Raw genomic sequence first — 19,052 nt, forward strand, 5'->3', positions numbered from 1 at the left:
CTGAAATGGCTTATCCCATTTTAAGGGATGGTTCCTATCAATGTCACCCTGTATAAAATTAGCCTTGTCCTCACGGACAAATTCTGGAAAGCAGGAGCAAATAGAATTAGGAAATTCCCAAGTAGCCTCTTGCCTATTTAAATTCACAAACTGTATAAATTCTAACATAGTTAATCCTTTTTAATCTTAAGGCATATAAACTTAAAACAACTTGAGACAGAAATAGATTTGAATTAAACAATGGACGTGAGGTACAAAAGCAGAACAAATACACTTGGTAATTTTCTCAGCTATTCTTTTAACCATTCCATACAAGTCTGCACATAATTTGAATTTGCTTCTGAGTACAAGACAATATTCACGTTTCAAAGAATATTGTTACTTCGGTCAAGAGAATTATCAATGAATTAAACAAAATTCAAATATCTCATTTTAACGTAACCATTGCTAAAAAACAAGTAAAGGCAAACTACACAGGTTGTACCAAAAAGAGGGACCATCGCATCAAAATAAGCAGCAATACAAGTTAGCAATCTACACATTCTGTTCTACTAGCCAGATTAAGGAACTCTGCTCTATAATGGCAAAACAGGATTCTTGGACTTCATTTACAAAAAAGGACACTACGGTTCAGCTTTGACTCCAACATTTTAAACTTTATGACCTAATTTTTCTGCTTTAAGCTTGGCAACCACTCTTTCAAGCCTCCCCATCCGGCTTTCAAGATCAGAAGCTATTTCTTCTATGCAAGAGGTTGCATATTTCCTTTCCACATCACTGACACCATCTCTATCACAAAATAAATTCTTGATTTTGTCTCCATTTTTGTTGTCTTTGACACTTCTTGATTCTTCAGCTCTTAAGGATGGAAAAACAATAGATACAGGACCAGAAACATTTTCAACTTCTTCATCACCAACACATGTATCTTCACTTGAAGAACTGGACAACTCAATGACCGGACGCTTTTCCATTTCACCAAAATCATGTTCTAGTTTTCTCTTAATCTTGCAAGTAAGACCAAGTGGTGGGCCACATGATAGGCTGCTCTCTTTCTTCACATATAATGATACTGGTGACGCATGTTTTGAGCTTCTTTCAACACAATCATAATGTTTGCTTCTTTCCTTACTTTGATTTGATTGCTTCCACCAATGATAGTACTTAGAAGTAACACTTGGCTTATGGCGGGCACATAACGCAATGTACAAATATGTATCTGTTACTAGCTCACTATAACTTGTCCAAGGTTTCTCTTTGTGAGGTACTAGCATACCAGGAATGTCTTGATCCATCCCAAACTGCATAGCAACACGATTAGGGCAGTAATGTTCTACACATTCCATGCCCTCCAACTCTGAGAGTCTCATGCAGCGAGCAAAGGATTCTAATTCATCATCAAAATTGGGATTTTTGCATACCCACTTGTCATTTTCATTGTAAAGCTGAAGAGGAGGAGAATTCACAAATGGACACCAAATAAAGTCATTTCCAGCTCTTGAAGAGTCCAAAATCAATTTCAAGTTGTCATGTTTAACCATTTTCACTGTGTGCCATTTAGCCATCAAGAGTTGGCCTTGCTCAACTACTTGAGGACACGGCTGCAACGAGGGAAATCTCTCCAATGCCCAAACTTGGACCAACTGAAAAGGAGCCAACAATGTAACTTCTAACTCCACTGTTTTGACAATTCTGATTTTGTCATTCAGCAACCTCAAATCCCTGTAAATGTTGGCTAAGACAACAGGTGCAAGAGCTAGTTTAGTCCCTCTTGCTAACTGTATGGCAATAGGAAAAACACTTTTCAGAATGGATTTATATGATCTACCAGGGAACACAAACCTCGACAACCAGCAACACAAGAATGCCTCATGTTCCAAATTGTTTTCATTACTCATGAAATACTTCATCCATGGATAATGATCTGCCCTTTTGGCCTTCGATTTGAAAAACATCCTAAACACAGTAATCAACTCATGTTCTACTTCCTTTTCCTCATCACTCACAAGAGGTCTAGAGAAAGGCTCTCCCATGACAGAGTAACCCCAACACACATTCAGGTCCTCCAGGGTTATAGTTGCTTCTCCCCATGAAAACACAAACGTGTTAGTCTTTGAACACCACCTTTGTGCAAGCTCAAGAATCAACTCATCATTTCTACAGATAAGAAAAGTAGAAGCTTTGATAGCTTGGTCTATCCCAGCCTTTATCCACATATATTCATACTTTTGTTGCATCTGTTGAACCCATGTATTCCATTCTTGATTTGGATTATGCCATCCCCTGTATATCACTTCTAGTGGCAGCTTTCCGGGGTTGGAAGCAACTGTTGCTGTTCTTCCAGAAGAGAACATGTAATGAGGAGGATTTGCTGAACCTTCCATGCAGGGTTTGATAAAATAAGCAGTTCTTCGAATTGGGTTTCCACCAGATAATGGTGAAACCATGAGTTCTTCTTTTGCTTCGATAATAGCGTTCTGTGATAGCTCCATACTATATACGCAAATCAGTAAGTACCTGAAAACACAGAAAGAAGAGTTACATCAATCTACCAATGGATAAGAAACAACCCTACTGAAAAGGACCTTTGAACTTACAAACTTTTTGCTTCTTTCTTTTCTTTAGATCATGTCTTGCACTTTATCAGAGGGAAGCTTCTTTTACTGATATTTGAATAAGATTTCGTGGCTCACAAAACAACACAACCTTCACTTTGTTTGAGTAGAATTCTTTGAACCCAAAAAAGAATGTGAGAACTGAGAACAGAGAATTTGAAAAGTTTGAGTAATATGTCAGCGTTTGAGTTCTTCCTTGGAACATGTAGTCATCAAATGTTCCACACGTCACTTTTAATTGAAGACAGCACTTGGATTAAGGAGATTTTTATTTTTTTTAACTATTATAACTCCTTTAATTTCTATAAGTATGTATATCTTATCTTATAATTTTTATATTGAAAAGTTATTAGTTTTAATCTTTACACGTATTAGTTTTTTAATGCTGTTTTAAGGTAACCATTTTATATTATATATATATATATATTCAAAGAAAAACATTTATTTATGTTGTTACAATTTTTATAAGTGAAATTAATAGCAAAATTATATGTTATGTAATAGTTATGTTTATTATAACAACATTGGTTTATAGAATTACATCACTTAGTCAAGTAATATTTTATATACTAAATTTATTTTAAATTTAATATATATAAATAATTTTCATATGCGTATAGTTAATTAATACAACTCTGCCATAGAGAGAGATTGTGTATTACACATGTTATTGTATTAGTTTAAAATTAATACTAACATGTCATCTTTCTACATATCTTATTCACATAAAAACTTCTGATCGTGCATATGATAATATAGAAAATTTGTATTCTCAGTAAATTATCATTATTGAAAAAGTGACACTTTTTTCATTCTATTAAGAGTTTATTTGTTTTATTTTATTCGTGTCAAAAAAAAGTACTTTTGTTTACAAAAATAATGATGTTTAATAATTTTTAAAAATAATCAAAAGCTGAAAAAATAAAATTAACAATTTCATAAAGTAAATTTTGTTTAAATTTTTTTTTTAATTGTAAACAGACATGAATTAATTTTTCTGTTAAGCTCAAAATAACCACTAAATTGTTCTGTACTAAAATATTTCTATTTTACATTAAATAAGCTCTTGGCCTGAAAAACATTACAACAATATTAAATATTTAAAGAAGATAGTTGGAATCACGTGCGAGAATTACACCTAAAACTAAATTCTATTTTAATGACCCATTTAGTGGGGATTTTTTTAAAAGCCCAAAAGCCCTGAGTGAAGTGGGTTGGAACAGGGTTGGTGTCCTTTTAATCCCTTCTCGCTAAAAACTCTATTTCTCTCTCTCTGTCAGTTTAAAGTTTTGCCCGAAACTTCTTCTTCATACCCACGAACCTCGCCACTGTGCTCTCCTCCGTTCCCCGTTGAGCCAAATACATTCTTCGTAGAACAAAATTCCGGTTCCGCCTCCGAATTTCATTTCCAGTAAGTCTTCTTTCTTCTTTAATTTTTGTTGAGTGTTGGTTTTCTGCTTGATTGGTGGCCAAAATACATTTCTCACGCTTCTTTTGAGGAAAAACAGTGGATTCAATCATTCTCTGTAATGAGTTTTTTTTACTTAATCATTGTTGTTACTGGCTCCAAGGACAGAGGTACTGATACGAAGGGATAAAATTGGAGCTCAAACAAATTCGATCAAAGTGGGATCAAGAATTGAGAGGTCTGGTAATGATCTAAAGACTTTTATTTTCATAAGAATATGTGTAGTGTTGTTAAATCGACCCTTCAACCTAGCTTCAAAATTTTTCAGTTTTCTGAGTTTCTAGTAAGAATTTAATTGGTTCGGTATATGATTGTCAGAATTTGAATTTACTCTTTTCTGTCTTGTGATTGTAAAGATATAATCCTTTTTCTAATATGTTTTGTGGGTGTTGACCTAACCACCCTCATGGCCTTTCTTTCATCTTGCTTTCCCTGTTCTGCTTTTTCCTTCTTCTATTTTCTCTTCCCTGTTTTGTGGGGATGCTGGGTGAAACCGAAAGGTATCCATACTTTGCTTCCATCCTTCTCATGAAAACCTTCTCTTTCTCTCTCTGCTTTACTTTTCTGTGTGATTTTGGGACCAAAGATTTGTATGGAATACTTTCTTATTCTGACATTTTATGTGAAAATTATGTGAATTTTTATCGCTGATTTCATAGTTGTATATGATGGTTTGTTGCCAATTGAAATCATAATCGACCTTTTTTACTTTCCACCACATAACTCTCATGGTTCTGCGAAAGAGTAAGGGCTTTGTTGAATATTATTGTTTCTAGGTGCCATTACTATTACAAAGTTAAAGTGGGGAAATTCCAGGGTGATTTCAGGAAAGGAAAGAAATTTCAGCTCTTGTTTTGTAATTGAGGTTAAGTATAAAAGTTTGATGATGTTATAATTATTCAATATTATTTATTCTTTATTGTTAATTATAAACATTGTTAAGCATGGGATATATTCAATACTTGAGGCCTTAATTGAAATTTGACAGGATTCTTGCATGTATAATTAATTTTTATGTTAAAGAAGGCCCATGGGTTGGCCCCTCGGGACTTTTGTGGGTATTTTGGCCTTGTGGGCTTTTTCAATTAGGGGTTTTTTGGTCCTGTGGGCTTTTTTGGCCGCAGCGCATGTGGGTCAGGGTCAAGTCATGTGAAATGGGTTAAATTGACAGGTATATTCATTTTCACCTTTTGTAAACCCAGAAGCATTTCTCTGAGAAAGGTGCCATTTTTTGCTGTTTTTCTCAATCTCAACCATGGAAAAACCGAAGACTGTGACGGGTTTGATTCTTTTGCTTTTTGTTTTGGGTGTGAGTGCTTGGACTGGTGAAATCCATGGAAGAGTTGTTTGTGATGTTTGTGGAGATTCTTCTCTTGGACCTGAAGATCATGTGGTTGAAGGTTTTCCTCTCACTCACTCTCTCTCTCTCTCTCTCTTCAATATGAGTTTTGTTTCAATTTTTGTCGTTTTGATTGAGTTTCTGGATTGTGTATTCCTTTTTTGATGAAAATTGTTTGCTTTTTGCTGTTGTAAATTATCCATATCACTCTCCACCGATTGTTTAACTGGGTTGAAAATTTCACTTATGCGTGTTATCAGTGGTGTGGTTAGTTAGCGTTTTAACTGTTTAGCCCTTCAAATTGTTTGCTTGATTTTCTGGTTGTTTGACCCTGTGGAGTAAATTTGTCATACAGCAAAAGAATACCAAGGTTTTAAATTGCAGTAGCAGTTGCTGTTTTGTTGTGATCTTTGATAGTTGTTAGCGTTTTAACCGTTTAGGCCTTCAAATTGTTTGCTTGATTTTCTGGTTGTTTGACCCTGTAGAGTAAATTTGTCATACAGCAAAAGAATACCAAGGTTTTAAATTGTGGTAGCAGTTGCAGTTTTGTTCTGATCATTGTAGGAAATTGCGGATATATATGGGTACAATTGCAGTAGTGGCTGACCCAAAAACCTTATAGTTGCAGTCAAAATTTTGGTTGCGGATACTGTATTGTGTAGTCACAGTTGGCCAGTTAGACCTGGTGGCATATGAGATGGAACAAGGAAGATGTTTCTAGAAGTTGTTTATTCACATTTGAGGATGATGATGATGATTGATGGATTGTTTGTTTGTATATTTTTACTAATTAACAGAAGGAGAATGAGATGGGCTGATTGGTTTGATCAAAGGATTTGGAGATATTCATAAGAATGCATTACTTGATAAACCTCTCGTGGGAGTGAAATTATTTTTCTTTCCTTCAATCCCAAGTAGAATTTGATATCTGAGAATATTTGTGTTCCTGATCCAGTCAAACTATATTGATTTTTTAATGATGATATGACTAATTAAAAAAAGATGTTTCATGATAGTCTCTTCATGTTACACAATTTGCATTTCCATTTCTTGAAGTTTACTTGTATCAATGACTGCGAATATCTAATTTTTTTGACGATTTCTAACTTTTCTTTCTTACCCCTTTCATCTTTTTAAGATGACCGTTTCATGTATTGTGTTAGTTAATTTATGTTTGTGGATATGTTGTTTTTGTGAATGATGGTATGAATAGATGAAAAAAGATGTTCATTGAGTCTCTTCATCCTGCTCACTTTGCCATTCCATTTCTTGAAGTTTATTTGTATCAATGATTGTTAATGTCTAATCATTGTGACGATTTCTAATTTTTCTTTCTTACCCTTTCATCTTTTTTAAGAACACTGTTTCATGTATTGTGTTAGTTGATTTATGCTTGTGGATATGTTGTATGTTCAAAACTCCTTAAATGCATAATGAAATATCATAATGTATGTTATGACCACCTCCCTTTATTAGTTTGCTATGAGCGTGTCCCAAGCTAAACCTCAAAATATTAATTGAACATCTCTGCCATAAATTTTCTACGAGAACCATATTTTACTCCCTAACATTTTTGTTCACATCCTCGCGACACAAACAGGACTAAAGTAGTTTGTAGTGTTATTCAAAAGATTTTGGTTAAGAGAGATATAAGAGATGGAGGGTATTAGTATTGCTGTCCTAGGAGAAGTTTATATAGTAATGAAGACCAAATTCGTAGGGATAAACTCCTATCTATCTTTCTATCCTTTTGTTGCAGATATGTGTCTCTTAAACTCGTTTTCTCAAAGGGTTTGATTCTTGTCGCGGTGAAAACCTCTCAATTGGTTGATTGTTCTCGTTTTCAAAAGTTTGATGATTCGAAATTCCTTATTTTTATCCTGAAGATCCTATTGTATGCCACTGATGTCTAATGGTTGTTCTTCCGATAAACTTATGACAACATTTAATGTTGGTTATGTGCAATGCAACCTAATATAATGTTGTCTCTTATCAGAAACAAGCCTTCTTTCTTATTCTTCCGTGTCTGGTTTTTGATGTAATCCAATTCCATTTTCAGATTTAACCATTTGGGTGATGATTCATAGTTTCAACTTTCATATCATTCCTCAGGTGATGATTTAATTTTGAAATTTAACAATCATACAAAAAACTGAACAAAGGAGATTTCACTGGTCATCTTGCCATCCTCTACAATTGCTTTGAAGCTGAAGTATATTCATGCATATTTCTCCCTTACAGTTTCATGTTGTATTTCCCTTTCTTATGGTTGTTCTTTTCACCATTTTCTAACTGTACTACTTCACTATCAATCACTCAGAAATATTTAAACTTGCAATGTGGTCTATGTTGATTCACACAGGATTCCTTTTATTGGTGCATTTTAAATGTTGCTGCAACTCACAAATCAGAATGCGATTTCCATATATCAATTTTAACTTATTCTCACGTACTATTAGACTAATATCTCCTTCTCTTAACAAAAAGGTAATTGACTTCAGTGCTCTATTGTAGGTGCTGAGGTTGCTGTTCTTTGCATCACCAGGTCTGGAGAGGTTCTAAACTATCAGGCATTCACAGATGCCAAGGGGATATACACAGTGGCCGAGACAATGCCGGAGAGTGATCGTTGGGATGCATGTCTAGCTCGACCAATCAGTAGTTTCCATGAACAGTGCACTCAACTTGGTGAGGGCAGCTTGGGAGTCAAATTCAGTTACAATCACCCATCGGGATATTCACACAATGTCAGGACCTTTGTGTATCGACCCACCAATGTTCCAACGTACTGCATATGATTTGTGTATGGTCTTGTTCTTCTGAATCTGTGAGTTTATGCTTTGGTTGAACTAGTTCAAAACTGATGAGCATATGAACATATTCTCTTTATACTATACATGTAGGTGAAGTTGTGTTCCAGTGTTTCTTTAGAACCCAGAAATAGTAAGCATGAGACGTTTGAGTAATTGTAAATGATAATATTATAGAGAGCAAAGCAAAATCATAGTAATGGCACTGTCATTGAACAGTGCAATGAATCTCATGGCTTAAGTGCACGTTTATTCTTACGATTATACTTTAACTACCAAAGTTTCACAAAGTTGATGTAACTGGTTTGTGTAAACATGATGAAAAGACAAGGGTTTGGATCCCTTGACTTTACGTATGAAGAAGATTTTGTTGAATGTGGTAAAATTCCTCTAATTGATATGAGAATTATTTTCATTACTTACACGTTGATAAAGAATGTTAAACTTGTTAGGTACTAATTGCCATTTTGATAAAGAATGTTAAACTTGTTAGTTACGACATCCTTTAATTGTGTTAGTCCCAACTTGATCTATTTTTTATATGAACTAAAAAAATTGACTTAGGCTAAATTATAGATAACTATTTTTTTTAGGATTAAAATATACATTTGATCCTATTTTCGTTCCGTTTTGTCATTTTAGTTCTAATATTGTTTTTTCGTTTAATTAGGTCTCATTTTTCATCAATTTTGTTCAATTTGGTCATTTTTTGTTTACGTCATTCAAATAATTAACTAATTAACGATTATGAACAATGACTGTCACATGTTACTTCATGATTTTTTTTTTTTGGATATACTTACTACATAGTATTTTAGCTGAATATGGTTTGAGTTAACCTTTCAAGAGTCAATCTGTTTCCTAGTCTGATTGCAGTATTAATATACATTCTTTGCTGTTCTTAGTGTGTAGATATAGTTTTAATTTCATCTTGTTGATTTAACTTTGTTTAGGTACTTAGGATTACGTTACTGAGTAGTGATCTATTTGATTTTGTTCTGCTTTTGTTATTTTTAGTGTTCTGTTTCAGTTTTATAGATGCAGATTTAGATTCAGATACAAAATTTAGTAGTATTTTGGTAGCTGACTTATACCCCCTTGCTGTTTTTAGCTAGATTCCAGTTCATATTTGATGTTTTGATTTAGTTTCATTGTTTTTGGCAGTGAGCATTAATTTTAGTCATACTTTTCTGATTCAAAATTGTAGAAGTAGTTCAAATATGATCACATTTGTTGGTTTGGGTTTAGTTAACTAAGTTTTGTTCTGTTAGTAGTATAATTCCAGTTTTTATAGTAAAATTTTAAGTTCATTGCTGTTTTTAGTAATTAGCATAGTTTTTATCTTGCTTTTATCATTTTAAACTTGCTTAGCTAATTCTTTTGCTGTTTTTAGATTAGAAACTGTTTTAGTCTTGTTTTAGCCATCAGGTTTGCTGTCTTAGTTTCTTTCACTATGTTGGTTTCTACTTCTAGTTTTTCTTGTTAGTTTGAATAGTCAATTCTTGTTTTGATTTTTATTTCACTGCTTGAATCAAGTCCTTGAGATCTTTGGTGGATTGATTGATAAGCGGTGAAATTAGAACCTTCTCAAATTTATGGTAATGCTAACTTTCATGTGCTGACAGACTTTTAACTTTAAACACTTGAGTGATATGAGTGAAACACTACCTGGTGAGGCTAATTCTAATTCTTAGAGCATGGTTTGATTAATTTCTGTTGCATCCACTGTAATTGACCTGTTTTTAACCAGCTTGAGGCTTTGGAAAGTGATTTTGGCAGATCTGAGGAGCTCTCAGGTTGCAGCAGTGCTGTGAAAGTGTGATTCAATTCAGTATTGTAAATTTTTTCTCTTTTATGTTTATGTATTTTTTTTTTTTTTACTTTATCCTGGAGTGCAATAGTTCAAGTGTGGGGTGTGATAAATCTTGTTGAATATTTCAAAGTTAGTAGAATTGTTTTTGGGTGTTGTTCTGTTGTAATTTCTTCTTTTTAATTCAGATTTAGTTTAAAGGGTAAAAATTACTTGTTTTCAAGAATGTGTTAATAGTGTTTTTAAATTCAATTATTAGTTTAGCTCTTATTTTGTTTAATTTCTAATTTGTAAATAAATAAAATCCAGATTTGGTTTCTAGTTTGACTTTGGTGTATTTGTTTAGTTTAGTAAGTAGTTTATGTTCAGCTTTAATCTAAATATTTCATTGAACCAAATGAAGCATAAACCGAAAAAGGATAGATTTCTTAAATATCATGCTGAGACAAGTTTTTTACTCTAACACCTTTTGCAATCTATTTAAGATAAATTACCATTAAAAGATAACGTGTTGTTTTAAACCAAATGCTCCTTCGTTCCAAAGATCAATTAACGATAATGAGGAATTAGACACTTTCGTAAATACAAAATACTGACAGAAATTGGCAAAATTACCAACTCATACTAAAAAAATCTTGATCATCATAAATAATATACATCAACCATCAAATTAACAAGGGTCAGTAAAACAAGCATGAATAATATTTTTTTCAAAAACAAGACAGAACTATTCATTACATTGTTGGGTTTTTTTGACGATTGTGATGATGGTTGTTTCATAAATCTCCAAACGTGTACCTGCTTGGAACAAAATACATCAAACCAAACGCCATCCTCAAGATACATGAGCCACAATCTCAATAGTTTCAAAAATTTTATCATCTAGCGATTCATAAGTGTTTTCTACTGCAGAACAGATGATACAAATTTAACCTTGCTGTGTTTATTTGGTAAGAGAGCTTCATTTCCTTTCATACAACATGGTGGAAGAAACGCTTTTGTAACTGTATTCAAGTTGAAATGCTTGTGAGAATTCTTCAAGCAAGGATTTATGTGTAATATGAATAAGACTAGCATCATTCAGATGATGCAAATCAGCTCTTCCATGACCAACACCCTCTCTAACCAACAGCTCCTTGATGCTTCCTACTTGACGGTCTCGAATTCCACATGGGATGATCCATTTGAAGGGAGACAAATCTGTTGTGACATTAAGTGCCAAGCCATGATAGGTTATCCAGCTAGACACTCTGATGCCAACAGCTGCCAGTTTCTCATTTCCTGTAATGCATTACCAAGGTAAAAGAAAAATTATTTGAACCATCACAAAGTCACAAGCATAATTTTTTATTTAACTTGTAATGCATTACTAATCTTGATTTAATTTGGATATTTATGTATGAAAATAAAATCTTATCATCTCAAATAAATCCCTCGGGAAATGTCATATGAAATGGACACACATGTTATGGCTAAAAGAGAAAGATCTTATTGGATCATATTTGAAAATACTTTAGTGTTAAACAAGATAACTCTAAGGCAGAACAACTATTATCTGCTAATGAGCAGAACAAAAAATACGAAGCAGAACAAAAAATACGAAACTACAAGTGTTATATAAATAGAATTTAGAGGTTTACCAACCCAAACACCAGTTAAACCTTCCACCGTAGAAGCCTGAATTGAAAATGTTGAAGAAAGAACACGAATGACAACCTCTTCAAGAGTCCTAAGGTACCAATGAAGATCCATCTTGTGCGTTCGGAGGTTGATAATTGGGTACATGACTAGCTGTAATGCAAAGCACAGTTATGTTATGAACTGCTATACAAAATAAATAAAAATAGGAATCTAAACTGTAGCAAGTGATTTAGTGCAAGCACCTGACCAGGACCATGGTATGTAACCTCTCCACCACGCTCAGTGCGATAAATATTAAAAGGAGCATTTTTCATGTCAAACTTGAGGTTCTCCACAGTACTAGCAGTGCCTAATGTATAAACAGGAGGGTGTTGTAGAATAATAAGGGTGTCATTACAATCTCCTTCCTTTTCAATCTGTGCCCTCTTGTCCCTGACAATTTTCTTTTGCCAAGACCATGCCACTTCATAAGGGACTTGCTCCTGATGCAAATCAAAGAGATCACAGCTGCAAATTTAGTTTAATGGTTAGATTTTTAAGAGTAAGGAAGAGGGATACTAATGGAAAGGGAAGATAAGAACAATGCAACTTACATCCTTCTATGGCCATTGATTACAAGAGAGGTGAATTTGGATGGTTTGGAATATAGAAGTGGCTTGTGCAGATCAATGTAGGACCCTAGAGGTAGAGAAGGGTATGCTGATGCTGTTGATGGGACTGTGGTGAAACAATATGTACCTAACAAAATCATGTCTAATTTGCTATAACTAACTCTCTGAAATGGTACCTACTATATGTGTAGTGTGAAAACAATGGAGCAATCAAAGGAAATTGGAAGGAATGAGGGGACCAATGAGCACAACCCAAAATCCAAAAGTGTGAACATTGCCACCTGAGTTCATAGAATATGAGCCTTGCAAAGAGAACATGAAAAGGGAGGGGGACAATCTTTTCCAACGCCCTTCTGCACATGATAAATATACCAATTGAGCGATCTACTTAAAATTGTTTCATGGTATTTCTCAACATATTTAGAAATGTCAAATCAGGTATATCAATATCAATGACTCATAATTTGAGTTTAGAAACGACTTCCTCTCACACACATTTAATTGATTCATCAAACAAAAATTGTATATTTTCAACTAAAACAACTAATAAAAGCAGACACAAGGCACCAAATCAGTCATCAAAGTACACGCCACCAAAAAATGGAAGTGATAAAAGCTTCTACTTTTATTATCTTTAGAAATGATGAGTTGATTCTTGAGCTTGCACAACGGTGGTGTTCAAAGACTAACACGTTTATGTTTTCATGGAGAGAAGCAACTAGAACCCTGCAGGATCTGGATGTGTGTTGGGGTTGTTACTCTGGATGAACATCATTCAGCTTCATCAAGAACTCGTGACATTTAATGGTTGTTCCTTTTGTTGTATGTTCAGTGTGTTGTGAAAAATTTGGAAGAATCTTCTCTACATCAAGATCTCTTGACATGTGACAAAGGCATGCTAAGATGGTAGATGATAATTTTGAGTCCAGAACAACATCCTGATCAGCCATTCGATGAAGCAAGGAAATGATTTTTTCTGTCTCTGCCTTTAAACCACAGCCTTTTAGCAAAGAATCAAATACAACACCATCCGGTACATGACCAGACGAGACCATTTTCTCATAGAGGGACATGGCTTCATCCAACAGCCCAAGTTTTGAGAACCTATTTATTAATATAGAAAAGGTTACGGCATCAGGGATCAAATCCATGTTAAGCATCTCCGATAGCAATTCCTTGGCATGTTTAGTATCTCCCGCTTTGAGGGTTCCATCAATTACTATATTAAAGGAGACAACATCAACATCATGATTCACATTTCTCATTTCTTGAAATAAACTCCTAGCTTGCTCCAGACTATCTTCCCTGCACAAAGATGCCATTAGTGCATTGTATTCAACTACTGTAGGTTTAATCCCAGAATCTTTCATTTTAATAAAAAGTCCTTTTGCAATATTCAGCACCTGCATTTTGCACAAACCAAGAATAAAAACACTGTAAGTCATTGAATTGGGAGAAAATCCAGAGTCTACTGCATTTTTCCAGAGTCCCAACGCCTTAATAAGTTTTCGAACTCTTAGATAACCGTCAATCAATACATTATAAGTTACTATGTTACCTAGGAACCCCATTTCAACCATAGTAGAATGGACCCTCACAGCATCACGAAGATGTCCTTCCTTGCAAAGTCCCTGAATTAAATAATTAAAAGTGAAGACATCCGGCTTCATATGGAACTTGTCGCTCACCAACAACTTCCAAAGATCCATCGCCTCATCAACTTTGCCAGCTCCACATAGTCCTTTCATCAACGTATTATAAGTTACCACATCAGGCTTCTTCCCCTTCTTCACCATCATTTCCACAATCCTAAATGCATCCTCCACACGATCCTCCTTACAAAATCCATTCACAACAACATTGTATGTAAAAGTACTTGGCTCCTCCCCCTTCTGCTCCATCAAATCCAACAACTTAATTGCATCCTCCGCCCTCCCATTCTTGCAAAGCCCATCTGCCAAACCCGAGTAAGTAACAACATCAGGCCGAATTCCTCGTGCCGTCATGTCCTTCAACATGTCAGACGCATCTCGCCATCGACCAATCTTGCTAAGACCATGCATCAAACAACTATATGTAACCACATTGGGACTAACCTTCTTCCTTTTCATATCGTCAAACAGTTCAATCCCCCTCTCAACATCACCCTTGCCACAAAAGACACTGATTAGAGAACTATACAGAAACACATCAGCTTTCAAACCCTCCCTCTCCATCTCCTCCAACAAAACCAACCCCTCACAAACTTGATCATTCTTACAGAGACAATCTATCAAAACACTATATGTCACCAAATTGGGTTTGCTCTCCCCAACCTTCATTGCCTCAAATAAAACCCTAGCTTCCACCAATCTTTTAGCTTTACACAATCCAGTTAAAAGGGTATTGTAAGTAACAATATCAGGAGCCACATAATCACTATTTTTCTTCATTTGAGAAAACAAATCCATTGCCTTGTCGAATTGACCACTCCGGGAAAAACCCTTCAACACAAGGTTTATGTTATAGACATGAGCCCGAAAGCCGCATTTTATCATTAAACCAAGGACTCCAACAGCAAAACTTGGGTGATGGGTGTTGACGAAACTCTCTATTAATGCGGTGAGAGAAGTGTGCCAGGGCGAAACGCACGCGGAAGCCATCTTGCGGTAAACCGACACAACGACGTCGTATTGTCGTGCCTTGCGTAGGTCGTTGATGAGAGAGTTGCACGCCAGTTCGGAGGGTGTTGAATTGGGGTCGTTGATGGTGCGGTGAAAGGAGGAAACGGCGTCGGATAGAGAGTGAGGAGTGTGGGAGACTGAAGCAGAAGCTGAAACATGGAAGCGATAAACGGTGAAAGAAGATGAAGTTGGGGGAAGAGGAGGGTTAATGAGGCGTTTGAGGATCATTGCTTTAGGGATTTGTAATTTGTTCTGAACTTGGAAAGTGGTAGCTGAGCAACTTAGGGACCTTGTTTATGACGACACCACAAACCACCACAACGGTGACACCTCCGTGCGTTCTGCGCAAGGGAAGGAGAAACTGAGTGAGAAACCTATAGGAAAATATATTATAATTTTACTGTGTAATTTTAAATTGAAATGTAAAATTTAATACTTGAATATTTATTTCAAAGTAATAATTAAAATATAAATATTAAAATGCCCATCGTATCATAAAATAACTAATGCTGTCACTTTTACAACTCAGAATATCATTAGATAAACACTAAATATACTATATATAAAGCAAAAAATTTGAAGTCCCTTACCTCATAAACACTAATGTCAATGAATAGTACCTGCAAAAGACATATTAGAGTTTACATTTAGAACAAAACTTGGAGTTGATCTTCAATGTTGTATGAGATGATATCTTTTGGAGTCTATTTCACCTCGATTTTAAAAAGAAATTAAAAAAACGGAGTCTCAATGTAATTTGAGGAAACTGCATAATTTACTCTATTTTTTATTATTGTTTTGTCTTCTGCCCCTTTCTATTTCACCTCCTTTGCATAATTCACTACATGTACTAATGATGCATTCTTAATTCACTTATGTAAGCACCCTGAACTAACCACTGAGAACACAACATGCGGCAATGCCGGTGATATGAATGCTCGCACATATATTCTTGTTGAGCTTATGGATGCTATATGAATCTACAATTCACATTGTTGGCAATAGGGATTGTGAATGCAGACCAACGTCATATACATAGTTGAATGAGTAATTAATTAACCTTAAGGGTAAAACTCTTCACAAGTCCAAGGAAACAAAAGCATCATTTTTTATTAGTGCCTCATGCCATGAAAATGGTGCACCCAGATTTATGCCTATCAATAATTTCACCAATCAAGTATCAAATGAAGGATAGTTGCTTGGTAGAGGAAGAGGTTACAATTTTTGGAGTGGTTATTGCAGTTTCTTAAAATTGTTTCAAGATGTGTAATTCATGTTTGAAATTATATATGGCTCCTATCTTGTGTCTGCTTTCGATTTGTCTAAAGGAAAATATGACCTACTTTTGCTAAAATTATGATATGAGACGTGAACTATGGACTATGAATTCTGGTAGAAAAGGAACAGAATAGAAAAAGGAACAAACGAAACATACCTTATAGCCTTGATCTTCTTCGACGAAGAGGGTTTAGGGTTCCTGAAAGGTTTAATCAGAGAATAGGCATGTGATTCGAAATTAAGTTCAGATTACCTGTTATCTAAATATGATCTATATTTAAAATTTGGATTTTTTTATTTTTAAAATCTATATAACTAATACAGAAATCTGATCTGAAAAAGGTTATAAAATACGGATCAGAAGAAAATCCAGATCTCATTAAATGGATCTTAAACAGACCAAAATGGATCAAAAATAGAACAGATCCGGCAAACTGGATTTTTTGCTCACCCTTCAAAATGACGTAAAATAATTCAGCACTCAAAGGGCGCCATATAAAGCATCATAGAAATGCACTTGAATAACAACTTATATTTGCAGTAAATTTTTAAACTTTATTACAATAGTAAAGAATTACACGGTTAAGCTATGAACCATGGTGCAAGTAGTTTTAAAATGGTGTTGGGGAAGTCTTTATTCCAAGGTTATCGAACTCGCGGGTTGACTCGTAAACCCGTACGAGTCTGCGAGTCATGACACTATTGACGAGTTAACTCGCATATAAACTCGTTATTTTTCAAACTCGGAGTAAACTCGGAGTAAACTCGGAGTTAACTCGCTGACTCGTACGAGACTCGTGAGTTTGAGACCAAGTCACCGAGTTCGGAAAACGGGATAAAATGACAGAAAAACATGTCGTTGGCATTCGGATTTAAAGCCCAAACTAAAACCCCACCCAAATCCAAAATCCAATTGTAAGCAGAGATCGAAGCTCAAATCCCAAATCGAACGCTTACCTATTTCGTGATCTCGAGTTTGAGCTTCATCACCTTCGACGCCGTAGCTCCGCTCGTCCACGTCGCAGTTCCGGTCGCCTCGCGTCGCAGCTCCGTCGGGTCTCTGGTTCAACGGCGTCACTGTTCCCTTCTTTTCTTTTCCCTCTTCGTTGTTCCCTCGGCGTACGTATTCCCTTCTTCTCTTTCTCCTTTTACTAAACATTATATATATATATAGTTTTGTTTTTTTATTTAATTTATTTATTGTATTTCTGGTTTTCTAGAAAAATAAATTATTTTATTTTAATCTATTGAAACTGGTTTACGATGTCAGAAGGACTCGGACGGCTTCAAATTCTTGTTAATGCATTTTCACTTCTTACCTTTTAAACCCTCGGACTGTTTCAAATTTTTGTGATACCAATGTTAATTATGTTTTGTGATATGTATTAATTAATGTGTGTTTAATTAAATTATTTTACAGTTATTAAATTATTGTTTATTATTTGTAATAATGTGTGGTGATTAAATTCTGCAATTGATATGATAATATGTACAATTTGTACGTGTGGCGATTATATTCTGAATTAATATATTATGTACAATTTTTCATAGACTCTAGTCTACGAAGCTATCAGGACTCTACTCTCGAATCTAATAACCTTACTTTATTCAGTTGAAAAATTGAAGCAAAGTATGGATACCTTTCGGTTTCACCCAGCATCCCCACAAAACAGGGAAGAGAAAATAGAAGAAGGAAAAAGCAGAACAGGGAAAGCAAGATGAAAGAAAGGCCATGAGGGTGGTTAGGTCAACACCCACAAAACATATTAGAAAAAGGATTATATCTTTACAATCACAAGACAGAAAAGAGTAAATTCAAATTCTGACAATCATATACCGAACCAATTAAATTCTTACTAGAAACTCAGAAAACTGAAAAATTTTGAAGCTAGGTTGAAGGGTCGATTTAACAACACTACACATATTCTTATGAAAATAAAAGTCTTTAGATCATTACCAGACCTCTCAATTCTTGATCCCACTTTGATCGAATTTGTTTGAGCTCCAATTTTATCCCTTCGTATCAGTACCTCTGTCCTTGGAGCCAGTAACAACAATGATTAAGTAAAAAAAACTCATTACAGAGAATGATTGAATCCACTGTTTTTCCTCAAAAGAAGCGTGAGAAATGTATTTTGGCCACCAATCAAGCAGAAAACCAACACTCAACAAAAATTAAAGAAGAAAGAAGACTTACTGGAAATGAAATTCGGAGGCGGAACCGGAATTTTGTTCTACGAAGAATGTATTTGGCTCAACGGGGAACGGAGGAGAGCACAGTGGCGAGGTTCGTGGGTATGAAGAAGAAGTTTCGGGCAAAACTTTAAACTGACAGAGAGAGAGAAATAGAGTTTTTAGCGAGAAGGGATTAAAAGGACACCAACCCTGTTCCAACCCACTTCACTCAGGGCTTTTGGGCTTTTAAAAAAATCCCCACTAAATGGGTCATTAAAATAGAATTTAGTTTTAGGTGTAATTCTCGCACGTGATTCCAACTATCTTCTTTAAATATTTAATATTGTTGTAATGTTTTTCAGGCCAAGAGCTTATTTAATGTAAAATAGAAATATTTTAGTACAGAACAATTTAGTGGTTATTTTGAGCTTAACAGAAAAATTAATTCATGTCTGTTTACAATTAAAAAAAAATTTAAACAAAATTTACTTTATGAAATTGTTAATTTTATTTTTTCAGCTTTTGATTATTTTTAAAAATTATTAAACATCATTATTTTTGTAAACAAAAGTACTTTTTTTTGACACGAATAAAATAAAACAAATAAACTCTTAATAGAATGAAAAAAGTGTCACTTTTTCA

At 34.7% G+C, this 19,052-nt stretch overlaps 4 protein-coding genes across 26 annotated transcripts; 1 reads left to right on the plus strand and 3 right to left on the minus strand.

The window, feature by feature from the left end:
- Window positions 1-350: 350 nt before the first annotated feature.
- On the minus strand, window positions 351-2,891 carry LOC114187683. The gene is made up of 2 exons (XM_028075990.1): window positions 2,598-2,891; window positions 351-2,517 (listed from the first exon to the last, which is right to left on the minus strand). The coding sequence occupies exon 2, from the start codon at window positions 2,490-2,492 to the stop codon at window positions 651-653; it is 1,842 nt and encodes a 613-aa protein (XP_027931791.1). The 5' UTR covers window positions 2,493-2,517; window positions 2,598-2,891; the 3' UTR covers window positions 351-650.
- A 900-nt stretch (window positions 2,892-3,791) lies between these two features.
- Window positions 3,792-8,490, plus strand: LOC114187765. 15 transcript variants are annotated; one of them, XM_028076123.1, is made up of 5 exons: window positions 3,792-4,026; window positions 4,187-4,266; window positions 4,860-4,948; window positions 5,255-5,483; window positions 7,937-8,490. In XM_028076123.1, exons 4-5 carry the CDS (start codon window positions 5,339-5,341, stop codon window positions 8,218-8,220), a joined length of 429 nt encoding a protein of 142 aa, XP_027931924.1. In that variant the 5' UTR covers window positions 3,792-4,026; window positions 4,187-4,266; window positions 4,860-4,948; window positions 5,255-5,338; the 3' UTR covers window positions 8,221-8,490. The 15 variants fall into 15 exon arrangements, with proteins under 15 accessions (XP_027931924.1, XP_027931922.1, XP_027931927.1 ...); XM_028076121.1 differs by having other exon boundaries at window positions 5,286-5,483; XM_028076126.1 differs by having other exon boundaries at window positions 4,187-4,261.
- Window positions 8,491-10,746: 2,256 nt separating this feature from the next.
- Window positions 10,747-12,647, minus strand: LOC114187949 (octanoyltransferase LIP2p, chloroplastic-like). The gene is made up of 4 exons (XM_028076396.1): window positions 12,277-12,647; window positions 11,926-12,190; window positions 11,683-11,833; window positions 10,747-11,323 (listed from the first exon to the last, which is right to left on the minus strand). Exons 1-4 carry the CDS (start codon window positions 12,432-12,434, stop codon window positions 11,004-11,006), a joined length of 894 nt encoding a protein of 297 aa, XP_027932197.1. The 5' UTR covers window positions 12,435-12,647; the 3' UTR covers window positions 10,747-11,003.
- A 32-nt stretch (window positions 12,648-12,679) lies between these two features.
- LOC114187948 (pentatricopeptide repeat-containing protein At4g28010-like) lies at window positions 12,680-18,668 on the minus strand. 9 transcript variants are annotated; one of them, XM_028076387.1, is made up of 5 exons: window positions 18,433-18,668; window positions 18,198-18,272; window positions 16,393-16,434; window positions 15,548-15,577; window positions 12,680-15,298 (listed from the first exon to the last, which is right to left on the minus strand). In XM_028076387.1, exon 5 carries the CDS (start codon window positions 15,183-15,185, stop codon window positions 13,050-13,052), a length of 2,136 nt encoding a protein of 711 aa, XP_027932188.1. In that variant the 5' UTR covers window positions 15,186-15,298; window positions 15,548-15,577; window positions 16,393-16,434; window positions 18,198-18,272; window positions 18,433-18,668; the 3' UTR covers window positions 12,680-13,049. The 9 variants fall into 9 exon arrangements, with proteins under 9 accessions (XP_027932188.1, XP_027932189.1, XP_027932194.1 ...); XM_028076388.1 differs by having other exon boundaries at window positions 18,193-18,272; XM_028076393.1 differs by having other exon boundaries at window positions 18,198-18,267; window positions 18,433-18,660.
- Window positions 18,669-19,052: the final 384 nt, after the last annotated feature.

This window comes from Vigna unguiculata, chromosome 6, assembly GCF_004118075.2.
Source record: "Vigna unguiculata cultivar IT97K-499-35 chromosome 6, ASM411807v1, whole genome shotgun sequence".
NCBI lineage: Eukaryota > Viridiplantae > Streptophyta > Magnoliopsida > Fabales > Fabaceae > Vigna > Vigna unguiculata.

Coding starts and splice junctions, on each gene's coding strand:
- LOC114187683 (XM_028075990.1), bottom strand. CDS start 2,492: ATGGAGCTATCACAGAACGCTATTATCGAAGCAAAAGAAGAACTCATG.
- LOC114187949 (XM_028076396.1), bottom strand. CDS start 12,434: ATGATTTTGTTAGGTACATATTGTTTCACCACAGTCCCATCAACAGCA. Junction 12,191..12,276: donor ATCAATGGCCATAGAAGGAT/GTAAGTTGCATT, acceptor CTAAATTTGCAG/CTGTGATCTCTTTGATTTGC. Junction 11,324..11,682: donor TTTAACTGGTGTTTGGGTTG/GTAAACCTCTAA, acceptor AATGCATTACAG/GAAATGAGAAACTGGCAGCT.
- LOC114187765 (XM_028076123.1), top strand. CDS start 5,339: ATGGAAAAACCGAAGACTGTGACGGGTTTGATTCTTTTGCTTTTTGTT. Junction 5,484..7,936: donor TGAAGATCATGTGGTTGAAG/GTTTTCCTCTCA, acceptor GCTCTATTGTAG/GTGCTGAGGTTGCTGTTCTT.
- LOC114187948 (XM_028076391.1), bottom strand. CDS start 15,185: ATGATCCTCAAACGCCTCATTAACCCTCCTCTTCCCCCAACTTCATCT.